This window comes from Doryrhamphus excisus, linkage group LG21 (assembly GCF_037039965.1).
Source record: "Doryrhamphus excisus strain RoL-2023G ecotype Guam linkage group LG21, RoL_Dexc_Guam_v1.1, whole genome shotgun sequence".
Lineage (NCBI taxonomy): Eukaryota > Metazoa > Chordata > Actinopteri > Syngnathiformes > Syngnathidae > Doryrhamphus > Doryrhamphus excisus.
The window spans coordinates 4,834,144-4,856,070 of record NC_136377.1 but is presented as its reverse complement, the minus strand read 5'-3'; the positions used below and the strand labels follow the sequence as shown (position 1 = coordinate 4,856,070).

At 40.9% G+C, this 21,927-nt stretch overlaps 1 protein-coding gene across 3 annotated transcripts in view; it reads left to right on the top strand.

The window, feature by feature from the left end:
- The window catches only part of sgcd (sarcoglycan, delta (dystrophin-associated glycoprotein)), a 168,392-nt gene that overhangs the window by 69,004 nt on the left and 77,461 nt on the right, over positions 1-21,927 (top strand). For 2 of the 3 annotated variants that reach the window (XM_058086772.2, XM_058086771.2), the window contains exon 1: positions 19,115-19,561. The exons of the other annotated variant lie outside the window; for it this stretch is intronic. In XM_058086772.2, the coding sequence (XP_057942755.2) occupies positions 19,559-19,561 (3 nt within the window). In that variant the 5' untranslated portion in view covers positions 19,115-19,558. Of the gene's footprint in view, positions 1-19,114; positions 19,562-21,927 lie in introns of those variants that run through there. 3 annotated transcript variants of the gene reach the window in all.

Sequence of the window (21,927 nt, the reverse complement as noted above, 5' to 3'; positions counted from 1 at the left end):
CTCGATGCGGCGCTGGAAGCATTAGCAGCAATTATGGTCCCTAATTAGTTTAAAGCTCCTACAAATATGTCTTTAGTAATTAATGAAATGTGTTATTGAATTTGGCACTTCTCCCTCTCAAGTAAAGTATCGTAACTTGATTTGTTATTAAAGTGTACTTTAATAAAAAAAAGAAAAAATCAAATTGGCAATCAGGATGACTATCAGGGATTGGGAAGCGCTTGGATCCGAGTCAGGCATCGATGGTGCAGCCTGGAGGAATGCTGATGATAAATACACAGCCAAGCACATAGCAGGGAGTTTATAAATAATGCAGAGGAGGGTTTCTATAGGTATTTGTTAAGTGTCACACTGAACTATGACCACAAAGACATTTGTGGGAACAGTTTAGGGAAGGGCCCTTTTTGTTCCAGGTATGGATCATAAACACATAGTTAGATGGATTGTAATTACAATTACTATTTACAATTTTTGCATTTGCAACTGAAAACGCGTGCATTGTTAGCTAGCTCATACTAACTCATTTTCTCTCATTAGATTGCACAGAAAATGGAATGAAATATGTGTTCATGTGTCACATAAGGATTGTGAATGATGGGCAAAACTAAAAAGTGCAGTTTTCCTTCAAGTTTAAAAGAAAAAAAATCAAGGCTAACTGGTTAGCTCGCTAGCTAGCGGCCTTCTAGAGTCCCTGTAGCATAATAGTTGTGTGATCCGGTGTAAATAATGAATAATAGGAGTGTGATGGTGACTATAGGGGTGTTATTTCATGTCTACAGGGCTCTAATACTGTATTTGGAAAGCCATAAGCAGGTTTTCTATGCTCTAACTACAAAAAAAATTCGCAGTTTTCCTTCAAGTTTAAAAGAAATAAATTCAAGGCTAACTGGTTAGCTCGCCAGCTAGCGGCCTTCTAGAGTCCCTGTAGCATAATAGCTGTGTGATCCGGTGTAAATAATGAATAATAGGAGTGTGATGGTGACTATAGGGGTGTTATCTCATGTCTACAGGGCTCTAATACTGTATTTGGAAAGCCATGAGCAGGTTTTCTATGCTCTAACTACAATTTTTTTTGCAGATTTCCTTCAAGTTTAAAAGAAAGAAATTCAAGGCTAACTGGTTAGCTCGCTAGCTAGCAGCCTTCTAGAGTCCCTGTAGCATAATAGTTGTGTGATCCGGTGTAAATAATGAATAATAGGAGTGTGATGGTGACTATAGGGGTGTTATTTCATGTCTACAGGGCTCTAATATTGTATTGTATTGTATAATATTAAGCAGGTTTTCTATGCTCTAACTACAAAAATATTTCATTTATTAACAATGAAGCCTGCATGGTGGAAATTAATCGCATAAATAAGGGCAACTTTTGACTTTTATCTCACATTTTTTTTGGGCCTTTTAAGTGTTTTTGTGATGCCAATTTTCCACTAGAGGGAAGTACTCTCTGTGTAAGAGCATTCTACAAAGGGGTGCGGCGTTTAATACACAAGACTCACTTCTAAAGTAATCGCTGCTGTCAAACCAGACGCTGGTGTTGACGTCATCCAATTATCTGATCGCTGTGTTTCAAATTTTTTTTGAGACCCCCGTGTCAAAAGTTTTACATGCAGGCCATCATCGGGACGCATCGTTTGTTAACAAATGAGGGCTGTCCGTCGTCAACTGGAGCTCTTTTAACAACGGCCTCTGCACACGAGCCATCTGGATGATGGCGAGATATTACAGATGATGAATGCAGCTATCAAGCAGCGGGCTCTGCTGGGGAGAAGAATGACTCTAGCCAGCTCTCTGAGGTCAGGGTCAGCACAGGCATGCACACACACACACACACACACACACACACACACACACTTATACAAGAAGGAAAGATACAGTATGTCTTCATAACTACTTCTAGAACCATCTCCTGCGGCCTCATTACCAATTTCACATAAATACACAGCCTGGAATCTCGATTTGTTCAATAATTGATCCGCTGCCTGTGCCTGCAACTGGTCTAGGTGTGTGTGTGTGTGTGTGTATTTGTAGTGTGCGCGGTGTACTTGTGTGTGCATTCCCGTTGGAGCAACACTTCACAATTTGGTGAAAAAGTGAAGGAAACGCTACTTGCAGTACCATCTCATTGAGTGAAGTAGCATCATTTCCAGTCTATAAGTCGCTACATTTCTCCCATGCATTGAACCCTGCGGCTTGTACAGTCTAATGCATTTTTATTTAAAAAAAAAATACATTTCCCATGATGCTTAGAGTGCAGCTTCAGGAATTTGTGACTTGTACAAGTAAAGTGGAAGCTAATATAATTTTGAAGTCTTATCTTGAGTAAGTTTGATCTACGAGACCACCGACCTTCGAATATCATTAGTGGGATTCAAAAGGCTAAAAAAAAAAAAATAGCTCAAGCTAAATGGCTAATTTGCCCAGACATTGATGAGCAACTTCAAAAGAGACAGACTGATAAAGTGTGTGACTAAGGAATTATAATGTGATGTTTGTCAGAACGACTTATAAAGGCAACTACATCTACTACATCTGTAAGGCACGACTGTCCCAGAAACAATGTGTTATTTTCTTTGCTGTTCTTTATAGCATGGATAATTGGGGCCAATTGAAAGAGCTCCCTCTGTTGGCCAGCAATGGCAACTGTTGGCCAATGGCCTGCTCTTCTGGGAATAATGCATAAAGGGTACAGTAAAATAGCTATTTTTTTATTATCAACTCATAGTGGTACTTGTCTTGTATATTCTCTAGCTGCTCATTGGGTGTTAAGTTACTGTGTGATGATTTTAGTGTTATTTGTAAGATGACACCGTGAGTCAGACTGTTATTTTGACCTCCTGTGATTTCCAATGGGTTGAAAAGCTTGCTATGATATGATGGTTCCTTTTTTTAATACGGATTATTATAGTTCTATTCTGGGGAGAAAGAAAAATGCTCAGAATCTTGAGAGTCCACTGTGCCGGCGCCAGTTGGTGCCAGTTCACGCCAATGCAATTTGCTGTGGCCCCTAGTGGCTCCTACTGTCGCCAAGAAGGTGCCTAGTGGCGTGCAGTGGCTCAAACTGGCTCGTGGTGGCCCGTAACGGCAGCAAAGATTTACTTAGGTGGCAAGAAAATTTAAATCTTTCCACCAATTGGAACCAAATGTCACAAACAATCTGCCTATTAGAATCCACTGGAATGTAATGGCTCGAGCCAAGTTGCGCGAATAATGCTAGGAGTCTACTGGGCCGGCGCCAGTTGGTGCCAGTTCACGCCAATGCAATTTGCTGTGGCCCCTAGTGTCGCCAATAAGGTGCCTAGTGGCGTGCAGTGGATCAAACTGCCTCCCAACTGGCTCATGGTGGCCCGTAACGGCAGTAAAAAACTTGGGCGGCAAGAAAAATTAAAAATGTTTAGAATCTGTCCACCAATTGGAACCAAATGTCACAAACAATCCGCCTATTAGAATCCATTGGAATGTAATGGCTCGAGCCAAGTTGCGCCAATGATGCTAGGAGTCTACTGGGCCGGCGCCAGTTGGTGCCAGTTCACGCCAATGCAATTTGCTGTGGCCCCTAGTGTCGCCAATAAGGTGCCTAGTGGCGTGCAGTGGCTCAAACTGCGTCCCAACTGGCTCGTGGTTGCCCGTAACGGCAGTAAAAAACTTAGGTGGCAAGAAAATTTCAAAATGTTTAAAATCTGTCCACCAATTAGAACCAAATGTCACAAAACAATCTATTGCCTATTAGAATCCACTGGAATGTAATGGCTCGAGCCAAGTTGCGCCAATGATGCTAGGTTCGCGCAAAAGATTGTGTGTGATTATGTGGCACCGAATAACGGCAACATGACAAAATGCAGAGCGAACGTTATACGTGATAGGTGCACAGCGAGCCGCTATGCACCTATCACATAATCTTTGGCGCAAACTGGCACCAACTGGCGCCGGCCCAGTGGACTCCTAGCATCAAATGCTAACTTTTCATCATAAAGTCAACATCATTCATGTAATAATTTGAGTTGACACTTCATTCACATCATTAAACATTCAACTTGCAAAATGATGACTTTTGATCATACAATTTTAACTTTATTCTCATAATAAGATGACTTTATATTCCTAAAATAATTACTTCATAGAAAAGTTTGCATTTTATTCATGTAATAATTTGACTGGCAGGCTATATCATTATTCTACATATGCATTCTTGTTACGCTAGTGAGTCAAATGTACTAATAAAAAGCCAGTTAATGCAAATGTTGTGAGTTATTAAAGTGGAAAAAAAACAACCCAAACGCCTTTCATATCAAGATTAAATTTTAAATTGAACGACAATGTTTAATGCAGCCGTTGTTTGTGTTTTGTAGTCAAAGATCCAACACATCCAGGGCAAAGAAAACGCTGATCTGACACTTCCACACTCGCTTTATTCTTCTTGTAAATGTTACCTAAGTCGCTTTGCTTGGATGTGATGATTGACTGCAAAAAAAAAAAAAAAAAAAACTGCAACCAGCAGCAACTTTCTGAAAAGTTCAAGGAATTAAAAAAAAAAAAAAAAAAAAACGCTGCAGGGGTGCAGCACTTCTTGTACAATAGAACAATAAGAAAAAGATGGCGGCGCTCTTGAAGATCTCTCTAAATTCGCTGATTACCTCCCGTACGCTTTAATCCGCTTTTAAGGAAAAGGTCAAGTTGCTAAATCATTGGGTCCTTGTGTGAGCTGAACACTCTAGAAAACACAAAACTTACATTGGAGGTCATTGTACTCCCGTTTTTTTTTTTTCCTGCGTAGCAATTAATTAGCGTCACGGTGACCGTTACGTGTTATCATAAGGCCTCATGGGAGGACTCTTCAGGCAGCCATTATTTTCAAAGAAGGGACAGGGCCCGCTTTAAAATGCCAGCAGGCTTTTTTTTTTCCATGTGCGTGTGCTCATTTGTTGGTAGTCATTGGTTATTTTTAACAACATATCGGCAGCGGAGAGACGGGGGTAAAAAAAAAAAAAAAAAAAAAAGTAAAAGGAGAGAGAAGGTCAAAGAATGAGTCCCAGCTTCTCGCTTTCTAGTTTACTTTTAGAAGTAGTCCATTCGCAACTCGCTTGCCTTGCTTATTTCAACATTCGTCGTCATCTTGTCAAAAATATGACATTTAGTGACGCTTCGAGATATTCTCCATTTTTTTTTGCCAAAGTTCTACTTTGGAACTTTTTGTTATGTTGAGTCTGACGAATGCCACCGGAAACCTGAGCCTGGATTTGACGTCATACATAAACAAATACAGTTGTGAGATATCATTATTACATTTATTATCATCGTAGGCCTTGTTGATGCTGACACTCACATAGCACAACTATATTCCCGCAACAGTTTTGATATTTCGGATATATGATTTAGTCCTCTGTTGTACACATGGAAATATATGTGTGCACTCACATTAATAAGTTGCATTTTTTTTGGCTATGTGAACGATCACTCTGCACGGTGGTCGAGTGGTTCACGCACAGGCTTCACGGCTAGGAGACCCGAGTTCAATTCCACCCTCTGAGTTTGCATGTTCTCCCCCGTGCATGCGTGGGTTTTCTCCGGGTACTCCGGTTTCCTCCCCACATTCCAAAAACATGCTAGGTTAATTAGCATGCATTAGCATTAGCATCCATAGGTATGAATGTGAGTGTGAATGGTTGTTTGTCTATATGTGCCCTGTGATTGGCTGGCCACCAGTCCAGGGTGTACCCCGCCTCTCGCCCCAAGACAGCTGGGATAGGCTCCAGCATACCCCGCAACCCTCGTGAGGATAAGCGGTAGAAAATGAATGAATGAATGAACGATCACAATCTGCAGGTGGGCGAGTGGTTAGCATGGAGAGTAAGGAGATCTGAGTTCGATTCTCTGCTTGGGCATCTCTGTGTGGAATTTGTGTGGGTTCTCTTCCCACATTCCTAAAAACATGCACGGTAACCAGTCCAGGATGAACCCTGCCTCTTGGCCAAAGACAGCTGGGATAGGCTCCAGCATACTCTCGACCGTAGTAAAGATAAGCAGCATAGAAAATGGATGGATGGTAAACGATGACATAAAAAACAGAATTTAAACAAAAATCCGAATTGGGTATCATACCAGTCTTTGTATAACCTCACTTGTTGGTTTAGTTTTGGTTTCATTTTGTGGAAAAAACTTTCAACTTAAAAGCATCATGATTAGGTCATGCATGAAAAATTAATTATAAAACATTTCAAAATTTCAAATTCTAGAAATGTTATCCCGATGAATTGAATCATGATTCCGACTCACAAGCTTGTGGAAGTGGTACAAAAGTCCGATCAGACATGGCAAATATTCGAAAAACATGACCTAGAGTGTTTTTTATTTGGATTTTGGATTTTTTTTTTTAACTTTCCAGCAAAGTTTCCAATAATAGATGTTAGTTTTGCATTGATTTATACTGCATTTTGTACAAAATCCTCTATAATCTCATGCGAACAGCCCGCTTTATATCAGTGACAGACACATTTTTATTTTGTGTATTGTACATGAAATCCCCTCATTGCAAACAGTAACAGCCACAAACTCACAACACTGATCAAACAGCAGATAAAGACCTCACACACACATACACACACACACACACACACACACACATAGATACTATATACATGCAACGATCAACTTATCAGCAGTCTGCAGCCCGCCTCTCACCTCTCATGCTAATTCACCGCTTTGGGGGTCTGATTCATGCACATTTTAATTTACAGTAGCTCCTTGCAAATGATCGCATTCAGTGTGCATTTCTCGTTTTTTCGGAAGAAACGAGTCGGGAATCTATTTTTTCTGTGAAAAGCAGCAAACGGAGCAGTCCAATTTGCACTAAAGGTTGTTTTAATGTGCCAATGAATCATACGGACATGACAGGAATATGTGTAAACATGCGTTTCTCACATACATGTAAGTGTTGATGCTTTTGAGAAAAAAATGAGAAATCACGTCACGTGATGTTAGACTATTTCCATGAAAGGTTTAATAAGTCGTTTGCAGAACAAGGCTCCTCATTTGCATTTGGCTGCAAAACGAGAAGAGAGATGCTAACATTGAGGATTACTGTTCTTGGCCGGAAGAATTAAGAGGAGTTTGCAGAGCTTTGCAGAGCAATTGGAATTCAGAAGAACACGTGCGTGTGTGTGCGTGTGGGTGCCTGTTTCGACCAATAGCTCAGCTTTTAATGAGATATAACCGAAAAACAATCAATCAAACCGAGAATTTCTAGATTTTTTTGTAAATTGGAGCAACATTTCACATCAGAAACTTAAAAAAAACAGCAGGGCGCTCCTGTCACATAGAGGGTCTTTGACTAGCATTAGATCCGTGAAACGCTGTCGTCATGTAGATGTAGACGATTTTTGCTTCGTGTTTTTGCAGTAGGTCTTTAAAAACAGTAGAGTGCACTGTCATATAGAGGATCTTTGACTGGCATTTTTGCAGTCGGTCCTAAAACAGCACAATGCTGAGAAGATCTTTGATGAGTGTTTATGCACTGTCATGTAAAGGATCTTTGATTTGCATTTTTGCATAGCAGTACATCCTTAAAAACACCACAAAACTCCTATTATAGAGGATCTTTGAGTGTTTTTTGCCATAGGTCCCTAAAAACAACAGAGCAGTCATGTCATATAAAGCAGGGTCCCCAACCAAAAGGCCGGGGCCCGATACTGGTCCATGGGCGGGGCTGAACAATGGAAAACTTCAATTTTCTACCGCTTATCCTCACGAGGGTCACAGGTGGTGCTCGAGCCTATCCCAGCTGGACTGGTGGCCAGCCAATCACAGGGCACATATAGACAAACAACCATTCACACTCACATTCATACCTATGGACAATTTGGAGTCGCTAATTAACCTAGCATGTTTTTGGAATGTGGGAGGAAACCGGAGTACCCGGAGAAAACCCACACATGCACGAGGAGAACATGCAAACTCCACACAGAGATGGCCGAGGGTGGAATTGAACTTGGGTCTCCGAGCTGTGAGGTCTGCGAGCTAACCGCTCGACCGCCGTGCAGCCTTTAATAAATAATTGACATTGGATATTCATTCATTCATGTTTTACCGCTTATCCTCACGAGGGTGGTGGGCATGCTGGAGCCTATCCCAGATCACATTGTGCAGGCTACAGAATCACTGCAGGCACTGCAGACAAAAAAATGGCCTTAAGACTTAAGAAAATGAAGAAAGTGTTTCAAACAAAGTGGGGAAGAAGGTCCAAAAAAAACAAAAAATTACCACTTCCACACAGAATGAGAGGAGACGCTGTTTTTTCACTCAATCTCAGCCATGGCATGTGGGATAGGTTCTGCTGGCTCAATAGCCAGTCTCCACACAGTGTGAAAGGTTACATTACTGATGCCTGGTGACCACAATACTGAATATAATTTGTCTTTCAGTATTTTTTTACTAATAATAGGCCATGGTGAACCACAAAACAGCCATCATTATTATTATTTATTAACTTTTGGAAAAAATGCATTATTGTGGTGGAGCGATATTTGAACCATAATATAGCAAAGGATGACTGTAATTAATAAAATCAACATATTTGAATTAATGAAGTCATTTCAAATCCACAACAGCAATGTTTTGACTGCATAGTTGCAGAGACATAAAAATAACAAAAGAAAAAAAAAACCCGCATAAATAATTCATGTCCCTCTTAAGACAACATCTTTGACATCCTTTTCCCAGGATACACTGACAAGCTCCCGTCTGTGATCTCCGCACTACAAAAGTACAACACTTGTTGAACATGTCACCTCCTCACCTTCAACATCAGCTCCATCGCTTTGGATCAATGTAGACGTGAAAAGGACCCCCCCCCCTCCGCCCCTCCTGCAGGGGAGGCATTCAATGTCTGCTCCAGTGAAGTGCTGTTTTGCGTGTTAGTTTCAGGGAACCAGTATAAAGTCCTCCAAGAGTCATATAAAATTTAAGAAAAAAAAAAAATCATCAAATGCTCTCGTGGGCTGCATAAGGCTCATGCCTTGTTACAGCTGCTGAAAAGTAATTATATTAGCCTATATGAATATTTCATACAGATGAATGTTTTATGTAAGAGAAAATCCAGTATAATGTAAGTCATTTCCATTGCTCTTTCCCCAAGAGTGTCCTCCAGGGTCTTTCAGCATCAATGCCAATATTCTCTCCTATAATTGTCTTATCATTTGAATATGTTGATTTATTAGCATTTTTTTTTTTTACTCCAGTGGCTACATTTGCAGCTACATGATAACCTGTAACATCAGATGAAGTGGATGTGATGCCCCTGTGAAAACAAAACACTGATGAATGGCGCTCCAAAAAATGAGACTAAAAACAAGTTCCGCCTCAGGCTAATGGGGGAGTAATTAAGCTGTGGGACGGCGAGAGCTGGCTGTGTTTGTATAGTTGAACACGTTGGCCTGCAGGGGAGACGGGTATCGTTTTTTGTTTTTTTTTTGTAAAAGGCGGTAGCATCACTGGAACGCAAGCACTTTGAACCAGCTGCCAGTTCTTGTTGATCAAGACTGAGGCTACTTTAAGCAACCTTGCGTCAGTTACTGTACATCTGGAAGATGCAAAAATGGACCAAACTACAAACTACTCCCTGGAAGATTTCATCCAGGAAAAACAACCATATTTGTAATAATAATAACAATAATAACACATTTTATTTGTATAGCGCTTTTCAGAGTACTCAAAGACACTTTACAGCAGGGGTCTCAAACATGCGGCCCGCGGGCCAAATGTGGCCCGCAGAACACTAGTTTGAGGCCCCCGCCTTGATATGAAAGTTTAATTTTAGTGCGGCCCGTGCAAATTTGATATGGATGCTGTATGGTATCATGTACCCAGAAAAGATTATTACATTTGATTAATGTTCATGTTAAAGGTTAAATAACTGTTAATAGTTATCCTCCCTATCGGTGTGGAAGTGGTAAGTTTTTGGCTATTTAAGTTTAAAGGAAATAACTTGGAGGCTACTGTTTAGGTCGCTAGCTCTCTAGTTTGCGAGTTAGCATGTGTCTCAAGACCCTGCAGTTGCGCAATATGTTGTAAATAAAAAGAGTATAAATGTGACTATAGTCGTGTTTTGTCATGTCTACAGGGCTCTAATAATGCTTTGTTCATTTTAATCTGAAAAAAATATGTCTACCCACCAACTATATGTGGTTCCTTAAGGTTTTATTATTATTATTATATTTATTTATTACTGATTTATTGATTTTCTTTATTCTTGATTTGTTTATTTATTTTTCATCTTATCTTGTGCAGAAAAATAAAAAGTAAGATATTTGAGAACAGTGGAATGTTTTATCAGAGCTTTTCTTGTAGAAAATCTGAACCAAAGTTTTACCACTTATCCTCACAAGGGTCGCGGGCATGCTGGAGCCTATCCCAGATCACATTGTGCAGGCTACAGGATCACTGCAGGGACAAAAAAAATGGCCTTTAAGACTTAAAAAAATGAAGAAAGTGTTTCAAACGAAGTGGGGAAGAAGGTCAAAAAAAACCCCCCAAAATTACCACTTCCACACAGAATGAGAGGAGATGCTGTTTTTTTCACTCAATCTCAGCCATGGCATGTGGGATAGGCTCTGCTGGCTCAATACCCAGTAATTTGTCTTTCAGTATTTTTTGACTAATAATAGGCCATAGTGAACCACAAAACAGCCATCATTATTATTATTTATTATTTACTTTTGGAAAAAATGCATTATCGTGGGTGGGGGGGCGAGGGTGGACATAGACCAGCAGTTTAATTTTTTTTTAAAGTTGACTATAATGTTCAGTTGTAGCTAATATGGTATTTTTTATTTAAATAGAAAAAAAACGGGCTGTAATTAGTTTCGGTTTGTCCCTGTGTGAGTCATCCCCGTCCCCGCATTGTTAGTGTTGCCCACAAGCAGTGAGAACTTTTTGTGTGAGTTACACGACACGACACTCGTTTTGTTTCTCCATCAGTCATCTGTCAGCGCTCAGCGTCCCCCCGGATATGTTTCTCTCCACGTCTCTCCTATACAGATACATAACCAATGCAGTTGTTTTGTGTACCCAATGTACCCCATCAAAAAAAATATATACTTCTTTCCTTGGTTTGCTTTCATTCTCAGCCAATTAGGAGCCTCGGTAAGGTTCCCTGGTGAAGGTTTTTAGAGTCGAACCAAAAGCAGGCAACTGAATATGTACTGTGGTACAGATGTCATCATGAATAAATACTTTCCTTTTCCGACAATTCTACTCAGTATGTGTTTTATGTTCCTCTGATTCTACTGGTATATTCCAACCCGGTTCAAAAGAATGCAGGCGAATTCATTAAAATAGCAACATTTGCCTCGTTCCGCAATGCAATATGGACTGCAGATGCAAAAACCTTAAAGGTCTCCGGTGGCATCTTTATTTTACTGTACAATCCCCCATTAAGAGCAGCCACACAGGTTGTTTATTTCAAAAGGAAATCCATATTTCCATTTGGATGAAAATCACTACCCCCACCCTTATTCCCCACACTCCATATACTTCATGATTAGGGAGCAATTATTCTTATAAATAATGGAGAAATCACTCCCCCCTTGCAATAGCTAAATGGATTTCACTCCAGCCTGAAGAGGAGAAAATAGTGGTGCTGATTTAGGTCTTCTTGCATGCGGCTTTTTTATCTTGTTACTGTGCTGGAATCACAAGATTAGCAGTTGCATGCCGTCTGGTGAGTCCGTCGCAGGGCACGACTCGGAATCACGTCCAGCTGCTTGGAATTCAGCTATGTGAACCGCCATACCAGCTACAATTACGTCCATTTTTGTTCTGTACTGCGGCTGAGGTGTTGCTAGGCGGACTACAGTCTGGACTGGTCAGCGGTAGGGTCAGGCACCGAGTCTCAAGCCTCAATGGGAGCCGGGATATACATTTTCTACTGCTTATCCTCGCGAGGGTCGCGGGGGGGTGCTGGAGCCTATCCCAGCTGTCTTCGGGCGAGAGGCGGGGTACACCCTGGACTGGTCGCCAGCCAATCACAGTGCACATATAGACAAACAACCATTCACACTCACATTCATACCTATGGACAATTTGGAGTCGCTAATTAACCTAGCATGTTTTTGGAATGTGGGAGGAAACCAGAGTACCCGGAGAAAACCCACGCATACACGGGGAGAACATGCAAACTCCACACAGAGATGGAATCAAACTCCAGTCTCCTAGCTGTGAGGCCTGCGCGCTAACCACTCGACCACTATTCAGCCTGTACGCAAAACATATGGACATAAAATACAGTCAGAAATTCAAATATTTGAAAAAGTGACGGCCATTCTTAACTTGCAAAGAATAAAATGTAGGCAATTTTAAAATATTGTACCTACAAACATGTACTAATACGAGTTGCAAAAAAAAAAACTCTTTTGAGATGCCAAGCGGAGATTCAAACCCAGGTCTTCCCAAACCCAGAGGGTGGAATCAAACTCCGGTCTCCTAGCTGTGAGGCCTGCACGCTAACCACTCGCTGCCGTGCAGCCCGTCCGCAAAACACATGGACATAAAATACAGTAATAAATTCAAATATTTGATAAAGTGAGGGCAATTCTTAACTTGCAAAGACTAAAATGTAGGCAATACCTACAAACATGTACTAATACGAGTTGCAAACAAAAACTCTTTTGAGATGCCAAGCGTCTTCCCGATCCTTGAGGGTGGAATCAAACTCCGGTCTCCTCGCTGAGTGGCCTGCGTGCAAACCACTTGCCAGGACATTCATTCATTCATTCATTTTCTACCGCTTTTCCTCACGAGGGTCGCGGGCGGTGCTGGAGCCTATCCCAACTGTCTTAGGGCGAGAGGCGGGGTACACCCTGGACTGGTTGCCAGCCAATCACAGGGCACATATAGACAAACAACCATTCACACTCACATTCATACCTATGGACAATTTGGAGTCGCTAATTAACCTAGCATGTTTTTGGAATGTGGGAGGAAACCGGAGTACCCGGAGAAAACCATGCAAACTCCACACAGAGATGGCCGAGGGTGGAATTGAACCCTGGTCTCCTTAGCTGTGAGGTCTGCACGCTAACCACTCGACCGCTGTGCCGCCCGGAGCCGGGACAATCATTCCAATTTTCTCGAGATTTCAATTCCCCGTCTACAGACTGGAAGCACCAACGAGGAAGAACTAACTCTTGTTGGGAGTTACTACCGGCCACGAGTTAGTCCCAGAGCATGACTGAGTAATAGAGCCTATCTGCTTGAAAGTCATCTATTTGAACGACTTGACTACCAATAATCTAACTAACTCCAAATGCCTTCAAATGGTCTTGCCAATAATATCCACTGGCATCCATTCAAATACGCAAATCAACAAAGCGCCAGTTGTCCTGTGCCTCTGTGTTTGTCTTGGGGAAGTTTGGGCATTTGGGAGTCAAGAGAAGAAGAGGGCGAGAGCTTTCAAATTAAAAGCGACAAGGTGCACATGGAGACAAGCCCAGCAGGTTAATGATCACTGTGCCGCCTCAGGCCTCCAACCATCTGCCGGGCGTGTAATGGAAGCCGTCTCAACCCCGTCGAGGTAATTTGGTGACGGGGGGTGGCGGAGACGAGCACTCCAGGGGAGAATGCTGATGAAAAGTGAGAGGTGAGGCGAGGTAGTGTGTCACAGGGTTTGGCGTTAATTATGAGCTACAGGTGACGGCGACACATAAACCGGGGCTGTGGATATGGCGGATACGGTCACGGGTGAAAATGTGTTTCATTGCATTATCACCAAGCCGTGAGATATTAGATGGATGGAAGTTGTTTCTTGAAAAGTTTGAGGGAGTTCAGCCATCTTTTTTCTGTTTCATTGACTACCTTTATCTACTTTGACGGCTATTCATCATCCACTATGACAACAAGTTCCACTCAAAGAAGACACAATGGGATAAGAAAAGGAAAGAAGAGCATTTAGTGCCATCCATATTTGGGCGTTTTGTTTTGTTTTTTTTAAATATCTGATAATATCAACCGTTGGCGGCACGGCGGTCTAGTGGTTAGACGTAACAGAGCTGAATTCTGGTTTCGGTTGCCATTTTGTTAGCTAGCTAATAAGATGCTAACAAGGAAGATGTTTTGTGATAAAAATTAGTTTAACTATCATTGTTTTTTGTTAACATTGTTGAGAGTCAACAGCTGGTCACATCATAGACAGGCGACGTAACAGAGCTGAATTCTGGTTTCGGTTGCCATTTTGTTAGCTAGCTAATAGGATGCTAACAAAGAAGATGTTTTGTGATAAAAATGACTTTAACTATCATTGTTTTTTGTTAACATTGTTCAGAGTCAAACGCTGGTTGCATCTTAGACAGGCGATGAAACAGCTGAATTCTGGTTTCGGTTGCCATTTTGTTAGCTAGCTAATAGGATGCTAACAAAGAAGATGTTTTGTGATAAAAATGACTTTAACTATCATTGTTTTTTGTTAATATTGTTCAAAGTCAACTGCTGGTCACATCATAGACAGGCGACGTAACAGAGCTGAATTCTGGTTTCGGTTGACATTTTGTTAGCTAGCTAATAAGATGCTAACAAAGAAGATGTTTTGTGATAAAAATGACTTTAACTATCATTGTTTTTTGTTAACATTGTTCAGAGTCAAACGCTGGTTGCATCTTAGACAGGCGACGTAACAGAGCTGAATTCTGGTTTCGGTTGCCATTTTGTTAGCTAGCTAATAAGATGCTAACAAAGAAGATGTTTTGTGATAAAAATTAGTTTAACTATCATTGTTTTTTGTTAACATTGTTGAGAGTCAACTGCTGGTGGCATCATAGACAGGCGACGTAACAGAGCTGAATTCTGGTTTCGGTTTCCATTTTTGTTAGCTAGCTAATAGGATGCTAACAAGGAAGATGTTTTGTGATTAAAATGACTTTAACTGTCATGTTTTTTGGTTAAAATTGTTCAGAGTCAACTGCTGGTTGCATCTTAGACAGGCGACGAAACAGCTGAAGTCTGGTTTCGGTTTCCATTTTGTTAGCGAACAAGGATGCTAACAGGAAGATGTTTTGTGTTAAAAATGACTTTTGTTAACATTGTTGAGAGTCAACCGCTGGTTGCATCATAGACGTAGACATAAGACATAGACATAAGAGAGCTGAATTCCATTTTTGACATTAACCAGAGCGGATGCTAACCAAGGTTCCACTGTTGTTACTGATATTTGAATTGATTCGTATTTGTGAATTAATGAAGACTAACCTGTCTTGTTTGTCCATAGCAGATCATGTTATGATTGTCATGTCATGATTTTTAAAATAACTTTTGTTGAGACAAAAGGTACAAAATGAAAGTAAACACCAGTCAACACTAGACAAACATCCTCTTTATGACAGGAGTGTTCTTCCTGCAAAAAACACTGGTGACAGTATGTGCTCATTGATCCACCATATCCAGCAGATGGCGCTGGTGAGAAAAAAAGCTTACCACATTTGCATCACTGCCTCCTCCAAAACCGGAATTACTAAAACAGTGGTCTCAAACACGCGGCCCGTGGGCCAAATGTGGCCCGCATGACACGAGTTTGAGGCCCCCGCCTTGATATGAGAGTTTAATGTTAGTGCGGCCCACGCAAGGTTGATATGGATGCTGTATGGTATCATGTACCCAGAAAAAATTATTACGTTTGATTAATGTTCATGTTAAAGGTTAAATAACTGTTAATAGTTATCCTCCCTATCCGTGTGGAAGTGGTAAGTTTTTGGTTATTGAAGTTTAAAGGAAACAACTTGAAGGCTACCGTTTAGGTCGCTAGCTCTCTAGTTTGCGAGTTAGCATGTGTCTCAAGACCCTGCAGTTGCGCAATATGTTGTAAATAAAAAGAGTATAAATGTGACTATAGTCGTGTTTTGTCATGTCTACAGGGCTCTAATAATGCTTTGTTCATTTTAATCTGAAAAAAATCATTTGTCTACCCACCAACTATATGTGGTTTCTTAAGTTTTTATTATTATTATTATATTTATTTATTACTGATTGATTTTCTTTATTCTTGATTTGTTTATTTATTTTTCATCTTATTTTGTGCGGAAAAATTAAGATATTTGAGAACAGTGGAATGTTTTATCAGAGCTTTTATTGTAGAAAATCGGAACCAAAGCACTGAAAAAGTTTGTGTATTTTTCTGTTTTTAATAAATGCGTTTTTTTTTTTGTTTTTTTTGGAAAACCTGATGTGGCCCAGCCTTGCCCAGACCCTAGCTCCAGTGGCCCCCAGGTAAATTGAGTTTGAGACCCCTGGACTAAAACAAATAACTTTCCATCTTTGGCGGAGGTCTGCACAGTTCTCCTGAATTTCCGACACAGTCCTTGCATTGGATGTGGTTGTTGTAGCCTATGGATGTGTGATAAATAAATCAGCACACACAGCTTGACATGCAGTCTAGAGAACAACCACCACATTCCCCGGTCTGCCCACCTAGGAATCAGGGGTCCAAGACCCGCCTCGGCTGCCAGACAATGATTTCTATTGTTTTTTTTTTCTCTTGGCTGCCCTGCTGGTGACACAGCCTGCATTTTCATGATGGCTTATGTAGGAGTTAAATGGAAACACAACGTGGTCATTTCTGCCATTTCAGTAGAAAACCCGCCATATTTTCTTGCTTATTAGTGTTGATGGGTGCCAAATGGGTGCTGTTAGGCGGCTGTTTTGAACCCTTAAAGTGTTGTTTTACCCTGCAGGATGACAGTAACTAAACATGGAGTTGCATGACACAATGCAGAATATACTTCTTTTCCACTACCTTCAATATCCATAAAAAATTGGCTATTGTTTATCCTAACAAAGACAATGAGTGTGCTGGCTGGACCATCAAAGCTAGCTTCCTTCAACCTCCAGCATCCCAGCCCGGCGGAGCGAATGTGATCAGTGTGAAGTGTCGAGGAGGCCCTGCAAAGAAAAGGGAAGAGAGGCTTTGTCCTCCCTCGCTGTCAGGCCACAGAACGTATTTGCATTCTCTAATTTGTGTTCTCATTCAAATGCAAATGAAGAAATGAGATGATACTTTTATATATTTACCTTCTGGAAAGCCATTCTACTTTATATTAGTTCTTGCTGGGTGCCCTGCTGTTGCACTCAGTTGAGATCAGCAGGGGGAAAAACATTTTTTTTTAACATTAACATTCTGCAAAAACATATTTGTCATTAGATATCGAGAGATTACAATTTGACAAAAAAAAAAATCAGTGGAAAAAAACAAGTGGCCGTCTCTTGTGTTCCTGCAGTGATCCCGTAGTGTAAACAAAGAATAATAGGACAATAATAGTGTAAAGCTGACTAAGCTGCACGGTGGTAAAGTGGTTAGCTCGCAGGCCTCACAGCCAGGAGACCCAAATTCAATTCCACCCTCGGCCATCTCTGTGTGGAGTTAATTAATTGGTGACTCCAAATTGTCCATAGGTATGACTGTGAGTGTGAATGGTTGTTTGTCTATATGTGCACTGTGATTGGCTGGCTGGCGACCAGTCCAAGGGGTGTACCCCGCCTCTCACCCGAAGACAGCTGGGATAGACTCCAGCATGACCGCGACCTTCATGAGGATAAGCAGTAGAAAATGAATGAACAAAGCTGACTATAGGGGTGTTATTTAATGACAACAGGGCTCTAATCCATCCATTTATCCATTTTCCATACCGCTTATCCTCACTTGGGTTGTGGGCATGCTGGAGCCTATCCCAGCTTTGTTCTCCACTGGTCAACTTGTCAACCATCACCGTTGACAAGCAATGAATTGAAGGTAGTGTAAAATAACAGTTTCCATGTACACAGTATTTTATACACACAAAAAAGTGTGTATAAAGGGTATTCTGCTCCCGCTATTAGATCCTAAATCATTTCTCTGTGACATTCAACATAAATGAAATGCATTTAAACAAATGCACCAGCTCGATGGCAATTCACATCGAAATTCCCATACGCTTGCTAGCGATTAGCATTTGCGGTTTTACACTGTGATTTGGAATGCCTCCAAATGTGACAGTTACATTTAAAAGAGATACAGTATAATAAACAGGAAATACAGGGAACACTTAAAATGCTTCATCAAATAGACCAGGGGTCTCAAACTCAATTTACCTGGGGGCCACTGGAGCTAGGGTCTGGGCAAGGCTGGGCCACATCAGGTTTTCCAAAAAAAAAAAAACGCATTTATTAAAAACAGAAAAATATACAAACTTTTTCAGTGCTTTGGTTCCGATTTTCTACAATAAAAGCTCTGATAAAACATTCCACTGTTCTCAAATATCTTAATTTTTATTTTTCTGCACAAAATAAGATGAAAAATAAACAAACAAAACAAGAATAAAGAAAATCAATCAATCAGTAATAAATAAATATAATAATAATAATAAAACGGCAAATAATAAAAACTTAAGAAACCACATATTGTTGGTGGGTAGACAAATTATTTTTTTCAGATTAAAATGAACAAAGCATTATTAGAGCCCTGTAGACATGACAAAACACGACTATAGTCACATTTATACTCTTTTTATTTACAACATATTGCGCAACTGCAGGGTCTTGAGACACATGCTAACTCGCAAACTAGAGAGCTAGCGACCTAAACGGTAGCCTCCAAGTTATTTCCTTTAAACTTAAATAGCCAAAAACTTACCACTTCCACACGGATAGGGAGGATAACTATTAACAGTTATTTAACCTTTAACATGAACATTAATCAAATGTAATAATTTTTTCAGGGTACATGATACCATACAGCATCCATATCAAACTAGCGTGGGCCAAAAACTTACCACTTCCACACGGATAGGGAGGATAACTATTAACAGTTATTTAACCTTTAACATGAACATTAATCAAACGTAATAATTTTTTCTGGGTACATGATACCATACAGCATCCATATCAAACTTGCGCGGGCCGCACTAACATTAAACTTTCACATCAAGGCGGGGGCCTCAAACTAGTGTCCTGCGGGCCACATTTGGCCCGCGGGCCGCGTGTTTGAGACCCCTGAAATAGACTACTACTTCTTACCAGTTGAGAATCACTTCTCTAAAAATATATTGCCGTTAGAAGAAGATGCAACGCAAACAACATGCGCACATGCGAGAAAACTGGATGGGTCGCCATGACAACCTAACACACTTCTCCAAGTCCAGCCTCTTTTCCAAAACTCTAAACCACATGTGTGTAATGCGTTCTAAATCTGGCAGGGAGGAAGGCCCGCCAGCAGCAGTTCCACACTCTACAGCAACAGCAAAAAAAAAAAAAAAAGTGAGACAGTTGGGTCACGGGCGTCCACGAGGCGTTCAGGAAACAGTCCTCACACAGCTCAGAGGGGCCAAAAGAGGCGGGGGGCGGGTTTGTTATTGGAAGGACTGGCAAGAGAGAAGCCAGCAAAGACGAGGAGAAGAGAAAGAGAAGAGTTAGAGCTAGAGCAGACTTTTTAAGCCCCGCTTCTATTTTTATCACAAGTCCATTTGGGAGCTCAGGAGGGAGGACAATTATTAAGAGGAGTTAAACAGGAAACAGGACAGGAAAACAAAAAAACAGAAGCAGGGGGGAAGTCATGGTAAGTTTGCTTTCACTCTCTTTGGAGTGCTCATAAAGTGTTGTGGGCGGGGAGGGGTGGACACTAACTTATTCCTTCAAAAAGACGTTTTTAACTCTTTCCCGGCATGATCAATATTTAGGATTCTTGTTAGCCAACTTCTTTTTTGTGTTTGTTTTTTCTGACTTCTAACATTTTATTTTTACTCCCTCACCAGCATCAATCACAAAGACCTCTTATATAGTACAAAACTTCTTGTTTTGCATTTTTTTTGTTTGTTTCCATAAATGCAATTTATTTAAGGACTGGCTGCTTTTATTTCACCGTAATTTTCTTAAACAACCTTCTTTTCTGATTTGTACTTTGTTTTTTTTCCTCACAAACAGGCATCAATCACACTAAACGGCTATAACACGACAGTGTTTTAAACCAGCGTATTTCCTAGCCTGTTCACTGGGAGTTATTACGTGCGGAATCAATTGGAAAACACCTTGAAGTCGAAATTCAGTCTTTGCCTCGTGTTTGTGTTCAATTCCCCAGCATGACCTTTTAGGGACTCGTTTCAAGTCGTGGTAGAAAGAACGTTGTGCAGGTTTTTCCTTTCATATATAGTTGTCCTGGGCGGCACGGCGGTCGAGTGGTTAGCGCACAAACCTCACAGCAAGGAGGACCGGGGTTCGATTCCACCCTCGGCTATCTCTGTGTGGAGTTTGCATGTTCTCCCCGTGCATGTGTGGGTTTTCTCCGGGTACTCCGGTTTCCTCCCACATTCCAAAAAAACATGCTAGGTTAATTAGCGACTCCAAATTGTCCATAGGTATGAATGTGAGTGTGAATGGTTGTTTGTCTATATGTGCCCTGTGATTGGCTGGCCACCAGTCCAGGGTGTACCCCGCCTCTCGCCAGAAAACAGCTGGGATAGGCTCCAGCACCCCTGCGACCCTTGTGAGGAAAAAGCGGTAGAAAATGAATGAATGAATGAAAACCTGCCTGGTTTTGGTTCGAATTTCCCAGCTTTACTCTGTATCACAAAAATATATTCATGAATATGTTTTTTTTGTGGTTGAATACAGTCTATGATATCCCCACTTCCTGTCTTAATGTCTTTAATGGTTTACTTTCTCACATTATATTCGCAATATTGGGTAATATGAGTGTAAAGGTGACTATAGGGGTGTTATTTTATGTCTAGAGTGCTCTAATAATGTTTTAAATTGTATTTAGAAAGTCAAACAGATTTTCTGTACTCTAACCACGAAAATATTAGTATTGAATCCTATTTCAGGGCGGCACAGTGGTCTAGTGGTTAGCGCGCAGACCTCACAGCTAGGAGACCAGCGTTCAATTCCACCCTCGGCCATCTCTGTGTGGAGTTTGCATGTTCTCCCCGTGCATGCGTGGGTTTACTCCGGGTACAGGTTTTCTGTACTTTAACCACAAAAATATTAGTATTGAATCCTATTTCGCAGAAATTCACTTCTCGCATCCCAATTAACCATGATAAATGAGGGATTGGCTGCATTGCAGGTTTGAATGATCTCACAACAGGCACAATCATCTCTAATAAAAATAACCCAAACCAAACCGAAACTCAACTCTGAACTCCTGGCGTCACTTCCTGTCTGCTCGCCACTCAGCTCATTTATAACAACACACACAAGCGAGAATCTTATTTATGTCTTATTTAATGTTATGTTTACTGTACTCTATGTTTACTGCATTGGAAAATACAACTATAAAGCTGACTATTGTGTATTAGTACATGTCTAGTTGGCTCTAATAGTGTTAAAAAAAAAATTTAGGTCATAATGATGTTTTCTACTGTAGGCCCTAATTATGGAAATATTCTATCTATAATAAGGAATTCTACTTTGGGGTCTGGAACCAATTAGTTTGTCATTTCTTGAAAGGACTTTTTTTATTTTTTTTTGAACACATTACTCCTAGTTTCGTTTTAGCATGGACTTTATTTGGGACTGAAGGAATTAAGAAACATACCAAGAAATGAAGTTCTTGACTCACATTAGCATACAGACAGAGAACCAAGGAAAGAAGGAGAAGGGGGAGAAGTTGGGAAAGTGGGTGGGCTTGAGCGGACGGCTCCCGGCCACACATTTGGTTTCAATTGCAGTGTACCTCTCGGGGAAACGAGCTGCTATAAATAAGAATGAAAAACGCAGACAGAGGGAAGCTACTTACTGCCCTTTGGAGACTGCAGACAGCCGCCCCGGTGTTAGGGTCACGCAGAGAGAGTGGCCGAGCAAAGGAAAAAAAATATCCAATGTTTGCTTTGAAAGTCTTTTGGGACAAGTTTTGATGGGGTAGAAAGTCATCTTGTACAAACCAAAGATTGGACAGTCTCCAGAGAATGTAAATGGAAAGTTGTG